The sequence below is a fragment of the Trachypithecus francoisi genome, unplaced genomic scaffold, assembly GCF_009764315.1.
Source record: "Trachypithecus francoisi isolate TF-2019V2 unplaced genomic scaffold, Tfra_2.0 Lachesis_group15, whole genome shotgun sequence".
NCBI classification, from domain to species: Eukaryota; Metazoa; Chordata; class Mammalia; order Primates; family Cercopithecidae; genus Trachypithecus; species Trachypithecus francoisi.
The window spans coordinates 52,293,610-52,310,063 of record NW_022681460.1 but is presented as its reverse complement, the minus strand read 5'-3'; the positions used below and the strand labels follow the sequence as shown (position 1 = coordinate 52,310,063).

General features: G+C 41.8%; 1 protein-coding gene across 2 annotated transcripts in view; it reads right to left on the bottom strand.

The window, feature by feature from the left end:
* AFG1L (AFG1 like ATPase) overlaps window positions 1-16,454 on the bottom strand; it is a 224,348-nt gene that overhangs the window by 190,972 nt on the left and 16,922 nt on the right. Inside the window, exons 1-2 of one of the 2 annotated variants that reach the window (XM_033234788.1) lie at window positions 11,458-11,496; window positions 404-627 (exon numbers count right to left, since the gene is read on the bottom strand). In XM_033234788.1, coding sequence (XP_033090679.1) covers window positions 404-601 — 198 coding nt within the window. In that variant the 5' untranslated portion in view covers window positions 602-627; window positions 11,458-11,496. Of the gene's footprint in view, window positions 1-403; window positions 628-11,457; window positions 11,497-16,454 lie in introns of those variants that run through there. The other variant, XM_033234787.1, reaches the window with a different exon arrangement.

Here is a 16,454-nt window from a genome sequence, read left to right as displayed (position 1 = left end):
ACTCTAATCTTTCCTTCTTCTCATTCTGACCCTAGAGATATCAGGCAAACAGAGAAAGAAGGAGGAAGAAAAGGGAAAGAACACATCACTCTTCCTTTTCCACGCTGATCCGTGGATGAGACCTGAGCTAGAGGAAAGGGAAAGCTTTGATTTCCATAGAAGTTTTTATTTAGACTGGACTGCATTTTTAAAATACTTGAATATGAAGCTTTTCAAATCCCTGAAGGCAAAAGAAAGCTATGGAACATCAAAAGGCTAGGAATGGGGATCCAACAGAATTTGTGTAAAGGAACTGGTAGAAATTTTTCAGGCTGTTTCATGATTGTGCCCTACTGCATTGCATCCATTTTAAAAAATGCTTACACTTTTAACTGTTTAATCTTTCACATCACACAAGCCTCACCTTTGAAAAAAGGCCTTCTGCCTCTATATTATATCCTTTAAGGTCCTCATGTAATTTCTGCAAACACTGTATGACTCTTCTTTGATGTTCATCATCCTTTAGCTCATGAGCTTTGATCAGAAAATCATAGTGGTCCAGAGGTCCATGGCAAACAGCCAAAGCTTTCAAATAAGTCTCTGAAGTGGCAGTTGGGGCCATGCTCTCAGATGTCTGAACTGTATAGGCTATAAACAAAAACATATAAAATTTTAGACTTTCTTAAATACATTTCACAAATAGTTACATCTATTTGAGCAGTTTTTGTAAATGTCATTTTGATAAAAATAACATAAAATACATTTTCAGCCAGGCATGGTGGTTCACGCCTGTAATCCCAGCACTTTGGGAGACCAGGGCAGGTGGATCACTTGAGGTCAGGAGTTCAAGACCAACCTGACCAAATGTTGAAACCCAATCTCTACTAAAAATACAAAAATTAGCCAGGTGTGGTGGGGCATGCTTGTAATCCCAGCTACTTGGGGGGCTGAGGCATGAGAATTGCCTGAACCTGGGAGGCAGTGGTTGAAGTGAACAGAGATTGTGCCACTGTACTCCAACCTGGGTGACAGAGTGACACTCGGTCTCAAAAAAAAAAAAAAAAATTAAACTAGGAAGATATTTCTAATTGTTTTAACAAAAGGAAATAAACCCCAAGCCCATAAACTATAATTGTAACCTCTCTTCCAGAAGGCCTATTCCTACTACAGCTTCTGCTTTGCTTCCAGTCCACTAAAAGAGCCACTGGTGCTCCTCATCTCCTTCCCAAAGCAAGAGAGTTGCTTTTCTTTGACTTAGCCCTAATTCTGGTTCTTAAGCACCAAGGCAGAGACATCAAGATTAGTCCCAAGGGTTTTCCACTGCTCCTTAATTCTCTACCCAAAGACAACACAACATTCAGATATTACCACATCGATTTCAGCCCTCTGCTTCTAAGATATTTTTCTGTTTTCCATAACCTTTAGGGAGTTGGACATGGAGTTGAGACACAGCAAGAGTGTCTGCTTCAAAGCAGGGTGGTGTTCTGATCCTATTTTTAGCCTCTCCTGGGAGAGAAATGATTGTGGCGAGGTCCAACCATAATTCCATTCCTCATCTGGGGCAGGTTTAATGAGCAGCTAACTCCTTCTCTACTGTTTAGAAGTAACAATAAACAGCAGCGACCTGGCACATTTTTCAGAACAAGATTTCCCAAAGGTACTCTGCCAGCATTTTATTCATTTCATTGAACATTGTGTTTCCTTTGTCACAATAACATAAAAATTACTTTAGTGAAAAGAATTAACAATCACAATGTTAGGTCCATGTTTTCCCCAAAAGAGGGGGAAAAGTCCTTAAATATACTATGAATGTTGGAGATAGGGACGGCTGTCTTCCATTGTTTGTTCCCCCTTTCTAAATAGAAGTTTTAGCTGGATGCATGGCTGCCCAAATACATATTACATCTCCTAGCCTCTCTTGTAGTCAGGTATGGCCATGTGAGCAGGTTCTAACAATGGGATATGAGCAGAAACGTGTGTAGTTCTGATATATCCCATTAAAGGAAAAGGGCATATCCTCCTGGCTCCCTCTTCCTCCCCTCTAACTGGAGTGAAAGTGTAATGATTGCAGCTGGAAGAGGCAATGAGATGCACACAGAATGTTGAATAAAGCAGAGCAACAAGCGCACAAAGCCTGGTTCTCCAACAATGCTGAGCCGCCAAACCAGCTCTGGATTGCCTACCTGGATTTTTATGTAAAAGAATAATCAACTTCTGGCCAGGCACAGTGGCTCACACCTGTAATCCCAGCACTTTGGGAGGTTTAGACGGGCAGATCACTTGAGCTCAGGAGTTCGAGACCAGCCTGGGCAACATAGTGGGACCTCATCTCTACTAAAAATAAGAAATTTAAAAAAAATTTTTTTTTTAATTAGCCAGGCTTAAAATTAGCATGAGCCTGTAGTCCCAGCTACTTGGGGAGGCTGAGGTGGGAGGACAGCTTAAGCCCAGGAGTTTGAGGCTGCAGTGAGCTATGAGCTACACCACTGCACTCCAGCCCGGGCGACAGAGTGAGACTCTCTCTCCAAAAGAAATAAAAAGTGAGTAATAAACTTCTATCTTGCTTTTAAAGTAGTGTATAATTGGGGTCTCTGTTACAGAAGCCTAAGTTGTACCCTAACTGATACAGGTGCTTAAGGCCTGTAAAAGAGAATCTAAGGGCATCCTGGAACACTGGGCCTCACAGCACCAGGATAAGGTTTGGGTTCAATGTTGAAGCTGGAGATGCAGGTTGAGAGTTCCTAAATGTTCCCGGCAATTTGAGATATTTGCCAGTGTGACATAATAAGAAATATTTGATCTTTGTCCCTATTCTTTGACATGGAGTTCCTAAAACCCTTGGAATTTCCTGAGTAATAGGAGTGTTTTCTGTTTTTCATTGTATCACACCTGAGTTTATGTTAAGGAGGTGACTCTAGGATGAGGCTGGTAGCCGGAAAGACCAAGTGGGTAGAAGGTTGGAACTTGCAGCCCCAGGCACTGACCCCAGGAAGGTGGGGCTAGAGATTGGCTCTGTAAACACTCAAGAAGACTTGGAGAGCTTCTGGGTTGGTGAACGCATCTAGGTGCGTTCAGCCTCTAGGTATCCCCTAGGCATGTCTTCTATTGGGCTCCCTGAGTTGTATCCTTTATCACAAACCAGTAAGCATAAGCAAAATTTTCCCCTGAGTTCTGTGAGCTATTCTAGCAAATTATCAAATCTAAAGGGGAGGAAGGTTATGGGAATTCCCGAATTTGTAGTTGCCAGGTAGATATGTTGGTAGCCTGTGCACCCCATTTGCAGCTGGCATGTGAAATGGGGCATTCTGTGGGACTGAGCCCTTTTACTTGTGGGATCTGATGCTCACTTCAAATAAAGAGTGTCAGAATCAAACTGAACTATTGAATACCCAGTTAGTGTTACAGGATTTGAGAATCTCACAAGAGAAAAACGCTCTTCTCTACCCCCTCTTTTAGATTTCTGGAGTCAACCAAGTGAGAAACTTCAGAATGATTACTGATATATTCCTCTCCCTCCCACAATCCTGTTCTCCACTCCTCAACCAGGTTCTCAGCCAATCAATCATCAATGCTACTCAATTTTGTATGTGAAATTCTCTCTAATTTATTCCCTTCTCTCCTTCCTCATCCTACCACCCCAGCTTGAGCCCTTTAAAGGAAGCAGGGTCTCTCTTAGGGCCTGCCATGCCCCCCCAGTGTGGAAAAGAAAAATCTGGAATTCCTTCAAGGGAAATTCCAGACACCTAGCTAGCCCTGAGAAGTAAATGAGCCACTTGATAAGAAGATAATAGGAACTCAAAATAATGGCCAAGGAAGTTAGATTGTTCTGCATAGAAACTAAAGATAACATCTTAATATATGTCACTGAGTTGTTTTTCAGAAACTCCAACCCCTACCAAACGGATCCACTGGCACACAGACCTCAGATAAGGGGGAACTGAGGACTGAATTCTGACCACTGTTCTCTATTCTAAATTTCTTCCTGAGGGGCCTGAAGGAGGTTATGCTAATGAGCCAGAGCTAACATTCTTTTCCGTTGACCCCAAATTTTTAGACAAAGCTTTGTTTCCTTAACCAACTGCAAATCAGAAAATCTTTTAATCCAGCTTTGACCTGTGGGCCACTCCCTTCAAAATATCCCTCTATTTTAGGTCAAATCAATGCATAGCCTCCACGTACTGATGTATGACTCTGATCGCCACCACTGTGCCAAATTTACCACTACCACGATCTGTAAAATATCTTCCACCAACTCTAGGGCTGATCTTACTAAAATCCAAATGTGATTTTATCAATCTTTGGCTTGAAATTCATCTCATTGTTTAAAGCAGTGGTTTTTAAACTTTATTTTAACAGCCATACCTTTTTTACATACAAAATGTTCCATAGAATTCTGTTTATTACAGAGAAAAGTGGGAAGGTGGGCACAAAGTCCCACCCTCCTCATATCCCCCTCATTCACATATCCACACCACCCTATTTCCCAACAGCCTCACTTTAGAGGATGATATTTAGTACAAATAATGTGCAGAAAAGGGTTAACACAACAGGCCTGAGACTACCATCCACAGAGCATATTTACTTATGTCTCAAAATAAATAAATAAATAATACCTAATTTTTAAAAGTTAAGGCTGGGTGGAGTAGTGCACATCTGTAGTCCCAGCTACTTGGGAGGCTGAGGCAGGAGGATCCCTTTAACCAAAAGTTGGAGGCTGCAGAGCACCATGATCATGCCTGTGAATAGCCACTGCACTCCAGCCTTGGCAGCATAGCAAGACCTCATCTCTAAAAAAAATAAAAATAAGATAAACAAAAATTGTTTTGGCCAGGCACAGTGGCTCACGCCTGTAATCCCAGCACTTTGGGAGGCTGAGGTGAAAAGATCACCTGAGCCCAGGAGCTCGAGACCAGCCTGGAAAACATAGTGAAACCTCTGTCTTTACAAAAAAAAAAAAAAATTAATTAGCCAGGCATAATGGTATATGCCTGTAGTCCTATAGGGATTACTACTACTAGGAACTACTGCTACTCGGAGGGCTAAGGTGGGAGGATAACTTGAGCCTGGAGGTTGAGGCTGCAGTGAGTGGCGATCATGCCACTGCACTCCTGCCTGGGTGACAGAGCAAGACCCTGTCTAAATAAATTAATTAATTAATTAACTAAAAATTGTTTAAAAGTTATTCATAGGAAATATCAGTATTGTGGGCAAAACATACTGTTTCTCTTGGCATCTGCCTTTGGAGAGGCTTAAAGTATTTCTTTTATTTTCACTAGCCTAACATCTTGATTTAATAGTGTAGACTTCATTCCCAGTTTTCAGAAAAGAAAACCAAGGTACAGTGAAGATGAGGCATAAATTCAGCTAGTCAGCAGAGATAAAAAGAGAATCAGTCAGGCAAGATACTCAAGGCTGACAGATCGGCCAGCTTAGCCCTGGATAGCAGCTGTATAAATTGAAATACAAAAGACTTCTCAAAAGCTGCACTAAATTAAATCTGTTACTACATCAGTGTACACAAATTATGTGATGCTGCTGCCATATTATTTTGATTTGTATTAATTTGTCTTATTGTACTCCAAATGGACAGTGGGAAAATGCCATTCGGAAGTTCCACACACTAATCTACAAACATAAATGAAAGATTTTAGGAACCCAAAAAGTCTGCGCTATTCTTTCGAATACTTCAATTTTGTACCTTATTTCACTATATTCTCCTAAACTGAGTTTCAGGAAGATCCTACTATACTCCACAGCCCACTTGCCGAAAGATTTAATCAGTATCTTGTGTCCTACATCTGAATAACCTATTAAAACTTCCTTGATATTGTAAAAATTACTCCTATTTAGTTTTACTTTCCCCAGGGAAAAAATGAGTTTCCTCAGGCTTTGTGTATAGTTGTAATTACTTTGATTTTCTCCAACTTTTTTAAGTAAAGGTAACCTCAAGATTGTATTATCTGCATAATAAAACAAAAGATGATACTTAGAAACTAGACCAACCTTGGCTCTTTCTCTTATCTCTTCCCATTTCAAAATGCTTTCGTCTCCTATGGCCACCATTCTCTTAGATCTGTAGTTGGGCTCAACGCATTCAAGTCTCAGCACAGTCTTCTTTGTGTTTTAGCCTTTTTCTGGAAAATCAGCTTAGTCTGACTATGATAATGATAGCTACTCTGCTTCCTGTCATAATGCCACTTTCCTTGGGCACACAGAGAATCCTTGCCCTTCTTATCCTGATCTTGTCGTGAGGTTGGTGCTTGCCACATGCCACACATGTTACAGAAAGTCTAGAGGGTTTTAGAGACATTCACCATGTTTATAGGAATGCTATCTGCAAGAAAAGAAGTGATTTCTTTCCATTTTTCTATTTCACCTTAAAATATAAGTTTGGAACAAATAAAATTCTCCTGAAGCTGTGGAGTCCCAAGTTTATGCTAATATACTCCCCTTAACTAATCTTACTTCATTAAACAAATAATATATAATAAACTGAAACTGTCTTTACAAAATTATGACAGTAAGAGAAATCTGACATAGTCGACTCCACCTTGCTTCTGACCTCCAAGCTCTGCTTGATCATTCCTGGGCACAGGACAAGCTAACTTTAGGAGGAATTTAGTTTCTAGTTTAACTTTAAAATAATGACCACAATATTATTGCTCCCTCCCTTAAGCTAACCCCACCCTTTCTCAAAAACCAAAAACCACCTTTGTAAGACTAATGAAAGCCCACGAGAATAAAATTATGGGAGAGGCCTGAACTCTGCTAAAATGTAGGCCAAGTTTCTACATTCCCTTACTGCTCAGGGGTCATGTGGCCAGAGGTCACAAGATTTGTGACTTCTCCAACTGCTTCTACAAATAACATCACTGTTATAGAACCTAAGATTGGTTTTGCTGAAATGTCTTTCAGACTGACCCCACCTGGACTCATTACTCAACTGGTCCTGTTGTCCCACGCAGAGTTGGACTCAGCGCATGAGGATCAATTTCCACACTCCTATTATTTCATCCCCAACCAATCAACAGCGCCATTCCCTAGCCCCCTGCCCATGAAACTGTCCATAAAAACCCTCAGCTCCAAGCCTGCAGAGGGACTGATTTGAGGGATAACTCCAGTTCTCCTGTGTGGGACTGCCTTGCATCAGTTAAACTCTTTTCTCTACTGGAATGCCACGGTCTCAGGGGATTGATTTTTGTCTGTACAGTAAACAGAAAGAACCCATCAGGTAATTACAAATTCATAATCATGCTCTTTTTAATGGCACAATCCAAAAAGAAGAGGCAATCCAATTGTCACTGATACCCTTACAAGAATTGTTATATAATAAATATAGGGCTTTTCTTCTTTTTTTTTTTTTTTTTTTTTTTTTTTTGAGACGGAATCTTGCTCTGTCGCCGGGGCTGGAGTGCAGTGGCCGGATCTCAGCTCACTGCAAGCTCCGCCTCCCGGGTTCACGCCATTCTCCTGCCTCAGCCTCCTGAGTAGCTGGGACTACAGACGCCCGCCACCTCGCCCGGCTAGTTTTTTGTATTTTTTTTTAGTAGAGACGGGGTTTCACAGTGTTCGCCAGGATGGTCTCGATCTCCTGACCTCGTGATCCGCCCGTCTCGGCCTCCCAAAGTGCTGGGATTACAGGCTTGAGCCACCGCGCCCGGCCTGGCTTTTCTTCTTAACAAGGTCTGAGTTAGCATCCACGACAGACTTAAGGGGAGGTAGGTGTCTGGAAGCCTCTTGAAATTAAAAGAAAATTGCATATTGTATATTTCAAAATTAATAATGGATTTTAAACAGTCTCATCACAAACATGATAAGGAGTTGAGGTGATGAATGTTATTAACTGGATTTAATCTTTCTAGAACATATACATCTGTTAAAACATCACAATGTACCCCATAAATATATACAATTATTTGTCAATTAAATTATGAGTTCTATAAAAGAAAGAAAATTATGTGTGAGTATGTTTAATCTGAGGCAAGTCCTCTAAATATACAACTTTCCGATTTTTAAACAAGATAAGAATCAATGTTTTATAATTTTTTTTTGGCAACAGGGTCTCTCATTCTGTGGCCCATGCTGGAGTGCAGTGGCATGATCACAGCTCACTGCAGCCTCAAGCTATCATTCCACTCCATCCTCCCGAGTAGCTGGGACTGCAGGCACACACCACCATGCCTGGCTCATGTTTCATTTTTCATAGAGAGGGGATCTCCCTACATTGCCCAGGCTGGTCTTGAACTCCTGGACTCAAATTATCCTTCTGCCTTGGCCTCCCAAAGATCTGGAATTACAGGCATGAGCTACCACATCCAGCCCAAGAACCACTGTTTAAAAAAGAACTGTTGGCTGGGCACAGTGGTTCACGCCTGTAATCCCAGCACTTTGGGAGGCCGAGGCAGGTGGATCATGAGGTCAGGAGATCGAGACCATCCTGGCTAACATGGTGAAATCCCATCTCTATTAAAAACACAAAAAATTACCCGGGCACGGTGGCAGGCGCCTGTAGTCCCAGCTACTCAGGAGGCTGAGGCAGGAGAATGGTGTGAACTAGGAAGGTGGAGCTTGCAATGAGCTGAGATCGTGCCACTGCACTCTAGCCTGGGTGACAGAGCTAAACTCTGTCGCTAAATAAATAAATAAATAAATATTAAAAAGAACTGTTGGGTTGGGCATAGTGGCTCATGCCTGTAATCCCAGCACTTTGGGAGGCTGATCACTTGAGACCAGGAATTTGAGGTTACAGTGAGCTATGATTATAATAGTGCACTGAGCCTGGGCAACAGAGGAAGCCCCTATTTCTAAAAAAAGCAACAAAAAAGAAAGAAAAGAAAAGAGAACAAGGAAAGAAGGCAGGCATACAGAATCTGAGGCCCTACCCCAGCCCTCTGAATCAAAATTTGCATTTTCAACAAAATACTTAGGTGTTTTACATGCACATTAAAGGTTGAGAAGCACTGTGCCAGGGAATGACCAGAGACTCCTACAGATTATCAGGAAAAAGCCTTTCTGTGAAAAACACATTAAGTTGACACCTGAATGCCAAAAGGAGTCACCCATGAGAAATATCAAGGAGAACATCCCAGCCTAAGTTTATAGATGACGAAAAGTGGAAACGGAAACAAGCTTCACATTGTTGAGGGAAGAGAAAGGAAGTTTATATGGTTGAGGCAAATAAGCAAGGTAGACTATGTGCTACAAGAAGAGGTTGGAAAGGACAATAAGAGGCCCAGCACAGTGGTTCACACCTGTAATTCCAATATTTTGGGAGGCTTAGACCGGTGGATCACTTGAGGCCAGGAGTTCGAGGCGGGCAGATCACTTGAGGAGGGTGGATCACTTGAGGCCAGCCTGGCCAACACGGTGAAGCCCCGTCTCTACTAAAAATACAAAAAGGAGCTGGGCATGCTGGTGCATACCTGTAATCCCATCTACTCACGTGGCTGCAGCACGAGAATCACTTGAACCCAGGAGGCAAAGTTTGCATGAGCCAAGATCACCCCCACTGCACTCCAGCCTGGGCAACAGAGCAAGACTCTGTCTCAAAAAAAAAAGTACAAGCACTAAATGATGTAGGGCCTTAAAAGCCATGGTAAGTAATGCAGGTTTTTTAAGTAGGATTGAGAACAAGGAGAAAGTTTTTCTATTTTTTTGGGTTTTTTTAATTTCCTTTTTTTTTTTTCTTTTTTTTATTAAACTTAACCCCTCTAAGCAGAAGAGGCTGGGCGCCATGGCTCACGCCTGTAATCCTAGCACTTTGGGAGGCGGAGGCCAGCAGATGGCCTGAGCTCAGGAGTTCGACAGCAGCCTGGGCAACACAGTGAAATCCCGTTCCTACTAAAACACAAAAAAAATGAGCCAGGCGTGGCGACGTGTGCCTGTAGTCCCAGCTACTCGGGAGGCTGAGGCAGGAGAATTGCTTGAACCTGGGAGGCGGAGGTTGCAGTGAGCCGAAATCGTGCCACTGCACTCCAGCCTGGGCTACGGAGACTCCGTCTCTAAAAAAAAAAAGAAGCAGAAGAAGGTTTAGATCAGAATACAAGATATTATTGAAGATAATAAAAATTCATAAAAGATTGCTTTAGAAAGTAAGATTAGGAATGCAAAGTGGAAGCAGAATGTGTGAATTATATAGTATGTGAATTATTTTCTTTTGTTTTTTCTTTTTTTGAGATGGAGTTCCACCCTTGTTGCCCAGACTAGAGTACAATGGAGCGATCTCAGCTCACTGCAGCCTCCACCTTCTGGGTTCAAGCAATTTTCCTGCCTCAGCCTCCTAAGTAGCTGGGATTACAGGCACCTGCCACCATGCCTGGCTAACTTTTTGTATTTTTAGTAGAGATGGGGTTTCACTATGTTGGCCAGGCTGGTCTCAAACTCCTGACCTCAGGTCATCCACCCGCCTTGGCCTCCCAAAGTGCTGGCATTACAGGCATGAGCCACCGCACCCAGCTGTGAATTATTTTCAATAAAACTACTATGTATTTTTTTACGTGAAAGTAGAAATTAGAAGAGTATTCAAATAGTTAAGAGATATCTATGGTCTGGACTCAGTGGATCATGCCTGTAATCACAGCAGTTTGGAAGGCTGAAGCAGGCAGATCACTTGAGTCCAGGAGTTCAGGACCAGCCTGGGCAACATGGTGAGACCCCGTCTCTACAAAAAATACGAAACTTAGCCAGGTGTGGTGGTGCACACGTGTTGTCCCAGCTACACAGGAGACTGAGATGGGAGGATCACTTGAGCCCAGGAAGGTTAAGGCTGCAGTGAGCCGTGATTATGTCACTACACTCCAGCCCAGGGAACAAAGTGAGACCCTGTCTTAAAGAAAATAAATAAATAAAAGAAAGAGAGACAGAGAGCAATGTCTATGATTTGGACCGGAGAGTTAGCATTGTAGGTTAATAGACCGAGATCATGTAGCTAATAACAGTAGCAATTGCTAACCTTTACTGAGTATTTGCTAAGTACCAGGTTACTTTTCTAAGGAATTTCTGTACATTAACTAATTTGATCTTCACAACTACCCTTTGAGGTAGGTACTAATATTATCCCTACTTTAAAGATGAAAGAAACTGAGGCACAGAGAGGCAAAGTAACTTGTCCATGTTCCCAAAGCCAGGAAGTGGCATTTGTGCCCCACAGTACAGCAGGAAAGCAGGATGTTATAGTAGTGGAAGGAACGTGGGCTCTGGGATAATAACCTCCGGGTTCCTCACCTGACTCCACTGTTTCAGCTCTAAATCATGATAATGTTGTTCTCCATGGTGTACTGAGCATGTGATCACCACCCTGGCCAATGATGCCTAATGGGGAACTTAGCTTCTGGCAAAGTCTTCCCCAATGCTCTTCAAAAGGAGACCAGGACAGGGATTCGCTCCTTCCTGCCTTTGTACTTCTACCTGTGAAATCAGGATACCTGGACTGCTGCATCTTAAGAACATGAGAGGAAGGCTGGGTGCAGTGGCTCATACCTGTAATCCCAGTACTTTAGGAAGCTGAGGTGGGAGGATCACTTGAGCACAAGAGTTCAAAGCCACAGTGAACTATGATCATGATCTACGATCGCACCATTGCACCGTAACCTGGGCAACAGAGCGAGACTCTATCTCACAACCAAAAAAAGAACATAAAGGGAAACATTGTTGACATAGGCAAGATAATCATAATCTTGACATGTCATAAAGCTTAATTATATTGACACTGTTTCCACATAGCTAGGGTGATAATAGCAAAGGGAATACGGGGCCTATGTGTTCTTTGGTGCTTTAGGTTGGACTGGATAAAATATCTTTATTGTATTAATATTCTTTTTTATTGTTATTCCTTTATTTTAGAGACAAGGTCTCGCTCTGTTGTCCAGGCTAGAGTGCAGTGGCTCAAGCACAGCACTGCGGCCTCAAATTCCTGGGCTCAACTCCTGGGCTCAAGTGATTCTGTCAACTCAGTCTCCCCAGTAGCTGGAACTGCAGGTACGCACTACATGCCTGGGTATTTTTTTTTTTTTTTTTACTTTTTTGTAGAGACAGGGTCTCATTATATGGCCCAAGCTGGTCTTGAACTTCTAGCCTCAAGTGATCCTCCTGCCTCAGGCTCCCAAAGTGCTGGGATCACAGACATGAGCCACTTGCCTGGCTTCTATATTTGATACTCTTTAGAAACTTAGGGAAAATGAGGGACCAGAATCTTTCAACAGAAAGTAAACATTTTCTTCTTAAAATTATATTTTAGGCTGGGCATGGTGGCTCACACCTGTAATACCAACACTTTGGGAGGCCAAGGCGGGCAGATCATCTGAGGTCAGGAGCTCAAGATCAGCCTGGCCAACATGGTGAAACCCTGTCTCTACTAAAAATACAAAAATTAGTTGGGCATGGTGGCGCATGCCTATAGTCCCAGCTACTTGGGGGACTGAGGCAGGAGAATCACTTGAACCCCGGAGGTGAAGACTGCAGTGAGCCGAGATTATACCACTGCACTCCAGCCTGGGTAACAGAGCAAGACCCAGTCTCAAGAAAACAAAACAAAACTATACACATATATAATATATATATTATAATTATATATAAAGTATATATTATATATAAACTATATTATATGTAAACTATATATATATAATATATATAAACTATAAACAAAACTATATATATTATATATTATAATATATATATATAATGAAGCTTTGTTTCATACTTAAGGTTATTTTAATACTTGGGGTCAATATTTTTTGAGAATTCATCTCCAACTGCATACTCAAAATCAATAAAGATGTGGTATAATGTGCAGAAAACTTACAACTTATTAGTAAAGTGGCATTGAGCTAGAAACATTCCATAAAAAATTTCCAACTCAAAAACACCCATGATTAAAGGAAAGAATTGAAGACATGCAAAATGACATATGTCTATACAAATGTAAGGTGTATCCAAAGTAAAGAAAACTATCCTTTTGGCTAAGTGTGGTAACTCATGACTGTAGGAGGCCAAGGAGGGAGTATCACTTGAGTACAGGAGTTCGAGACCAGCCTAGGCAACATGACAAGACCCTGTCTCTACAAAAAACTCAAAAATTAGCTGGGCGGGGTGGCATGCACCTATAGACCCAGCTACTCAGCGGTGGGGACTGAAGTGCGAGGATCACTTCAGCTTGGGAGGTCAAGGCCACAGTGAGCCATGATCATATCACTGCACTCAGCCTGGATGACAGAGTGAAATCCTGTCTTAAAGTAAAATAAATACAAAATTTTAAAAAGAAAAAATAAAGAAAATTCATGAGGGACAACATTCTGGAAGGTAAAGAAAAAGAAAACTAACATTAATAAGTACCTACTTGGGCGGATCTGTTGAGCTCAGGAGTTCAAGACCAGCCTAGGCAACACGGCAAAACCCCATCTCTACAAAAAATACAAAAATTAATTGAGCATGGTGGCACGCACCTGTAGTCCCAGCGATTTGGGAGGCTGGGGTGCAAGGATCACCTGAACTCTGGAAGTTGAGGCTGCAGTGAACTGAGATGGTGTCACTGCACTCCAGGCTGGGCAACAGAGGCCCTGTCTCCAAAAAAAAGAGAAGTGCTTACTGTATAGCCAGTGCACAAATAGCACTTTCTGTATATTATCTTACTTCTCCAGAAAAACCTAAGTTAGGTATTATTATTCCTTATATATGAAGAAACTATAATACCTTAAAAAGTTAAGTGAATGTCCAAGCCAGGATCTGAAGCTAAGTGACCCAAAACACCAGGATCTCCCTCTCACTCAAACAACCATAATACTATAAACTAATGAAGGCTGTGCTCCCATTTGTCACAGGCAGGTAACAGAAAATCAAAACACAAACCTCTTTCAGGCTGTCATATCTGAAGTACTCAAGCCTCCTAGAGCAACCAACAACCCACTCCTCCTGGGTCTCCATCCTCCTCAACCTTGCTAGAGCTTGGCCCTGCCTACACACTAAGGTCAACTGCCTCTACTAATAAGTGGCACTCTTCTAAAGCCTATCAGCAGCAGGAGCTTTTTCTATGAAAAGCCCAAAGCCAAAGTGTTGGAGGGAAGAAATTCCTTTTCCTTCCTTTATTTTTTTGAGGAGTTTCACTCTTTCATTGAGGCTGGAGTATGGTGGCACAATCCCCACTCACTGTAACCTCCGCCTTCTGATTTCAAGCGATTCTCCTGCCTCAGCCACCCGAGTAGCTGGGATTACAGGTGCCCGCCACCACACCGGGCTAATTTTTGTATTTTTAGTAGAGACAGGGTTTCACCATGTTGGCCAGGCTGGTCTCAAACTCCTGACCTCGTGATCCGCCCACCTCGGCCTCCCAAAGTGCTGGGATTACAGATGTGAGCCAACGCGCTGGCCAAGAAATTCCTTTTCATACACATCTAAAAGCCCTTACATTTTACATAACAGGCTCTTAAGAATTTTGATAATAACCAGGTTTATGTACACTTTGTTGAACTCCAAGTATAAAATACTAATATATTTAGCACTAAATGAAGACGTAAATGACCTAGTCTTCAAATCTGAAGATGACACCAAATTAGGAAGCAAATCATGCTGGGTCACGATCACAATTCAAGAAGATGTTGATATGCTACAAAAGTTGGATGAAACTACCAACATAAAATTTAACTAAGGTGCATTTAGGCTTAAAAACTTAATTATCCTCGCTGGGCTCAGTGGCTCACATCTGTAATCCCTGCACTTTGGGAGGCCGAAGCAGGTGGATCACCTGAGGTCAGGAGTTTGAGACCAGCCTGGCCAACACGATGAAACCCCATCTCTACTAAAAATACAAACATTATCCAGGCGTGGTGGCACATGCCTGTAATCGCAGCTCCTCAGGAGGCTGAGGCAGGAGAATCACTGGAACCCAGGAGGCATAGCTTGCAGTGAGCAGAGATCGTACCACTTTACTCAAGCCTGGGCAACAGAGAGAGACACTGTCTCAAAAAAAAAAAAAAAATTAAAAACATACATAAATAAATAAATACCTTAATTATCCTGGAAATAATCAGTTTTAAAAAGTATAAAATAGAGAGTTTACTGAAGTAATAAATGGTTCAAAAATAATGATAAACTGTCTATAGTGTACAAAGCTCTGTGCCAGAAACTGCAAATACAATCAGTGGTGAGCTGGATGGATGCTGTTAGCTGCACTCAAAGCAGTGAAGCTGGGTGTGGTGGAGTGCATCTGTAATCCCAGCTACTCAGGAGGCTGAGGAAGGAGGATCACTTGAGCCCAGGAGTTTAAGACCAGCCTGGGCAACATACCAACAAATCCATCTCAAATTAAAAAATAAATTAATTAATAAAATAAAATAAAAATGAAAACAAAACAAAAAAATAGGTAGACACAAATAAGTGGATAAACAGCTCTAATAAAGTGTGTGGTATGTCATAAGGGGAAGGGGCAGATGCTATAAGATCACAGGGTCAAAGCTAGTAATCTAGGTTAGGGAGTTTAGGAAGGGTACTCAGAGGAAATGATGTTTCAATTGAGATCAGAAGGGCAGACAGAAGTGTGCCATGGGAAGGGAGGGAAGGAAGGAGGGAGATGTACTAGCCTGAAAGAAGGCCCAGAAACACAACAGTGTGGAACACTAAAGAAAACAGAACAAGTTCAGTTTGTCTGAGATGTAAAGTGAAAGGCAGAGAGAGGTAAGAGATGAATTACTGGAGGAGTACAAGGGAGCCAGGTGAGGCAGAGTCTTGCAATAATAAGCAGTTTGAATTTAACCCTAAAGGCCACAGGAGCCATTTAAAAGTTTTAAAGAATGTAGTGGCTTATGCCTTCTCTTAAGCCAAAAAGAAGGATACTGGAAACAGAGAAACACATTTTACTATCTTTATCTTTCAGCATACCATAGATAGCCAGTTGGAAAATACAATAGAAAAGAAAAGGATCCCACTCACAATAAGAATTCTAGGATTAAAATATTAACTTCTAGACACAATGACACACTTGCCTGTACTTTCAGCTACTCAACAGGTTTAAGTGGGAGGATTACTTCAGAGCCGAGGAGTTTGAGACCAGCCTGGGGCCAACATGACCAAACCCCATCTCTACTAAAAATACAAAAATTAGCCAGATGCGGTGGCACACACCTATACTCCCAGCTATTCTGGAGGCTGAGGCACGAGAATCACTCGAGCCTGGGAGGCGGAGGTTGCAGTGAGCTGAGATCACCCCACTGTACTCCAGCCTGGGGGACACAGCAAGACTCTGTCTCAAAAAAAAAAAAAAAAAAAAAGAAGGTGAAAATACAACCCACGGGATGGGAGAAAATATTTGCAGATCACATCTCTGATAAGGAATCTATATCCAGAATATATAAGGAAATTTTACAATTCAACAATAAAAAGACAAATGCAATTTTTAAAAGGAAAAAGGATTTAAGCAGACATTTCTCCAAAGATATATAAATGGTTAATAAACACATGAAATGATATCCAATATCATTAGTCATCTG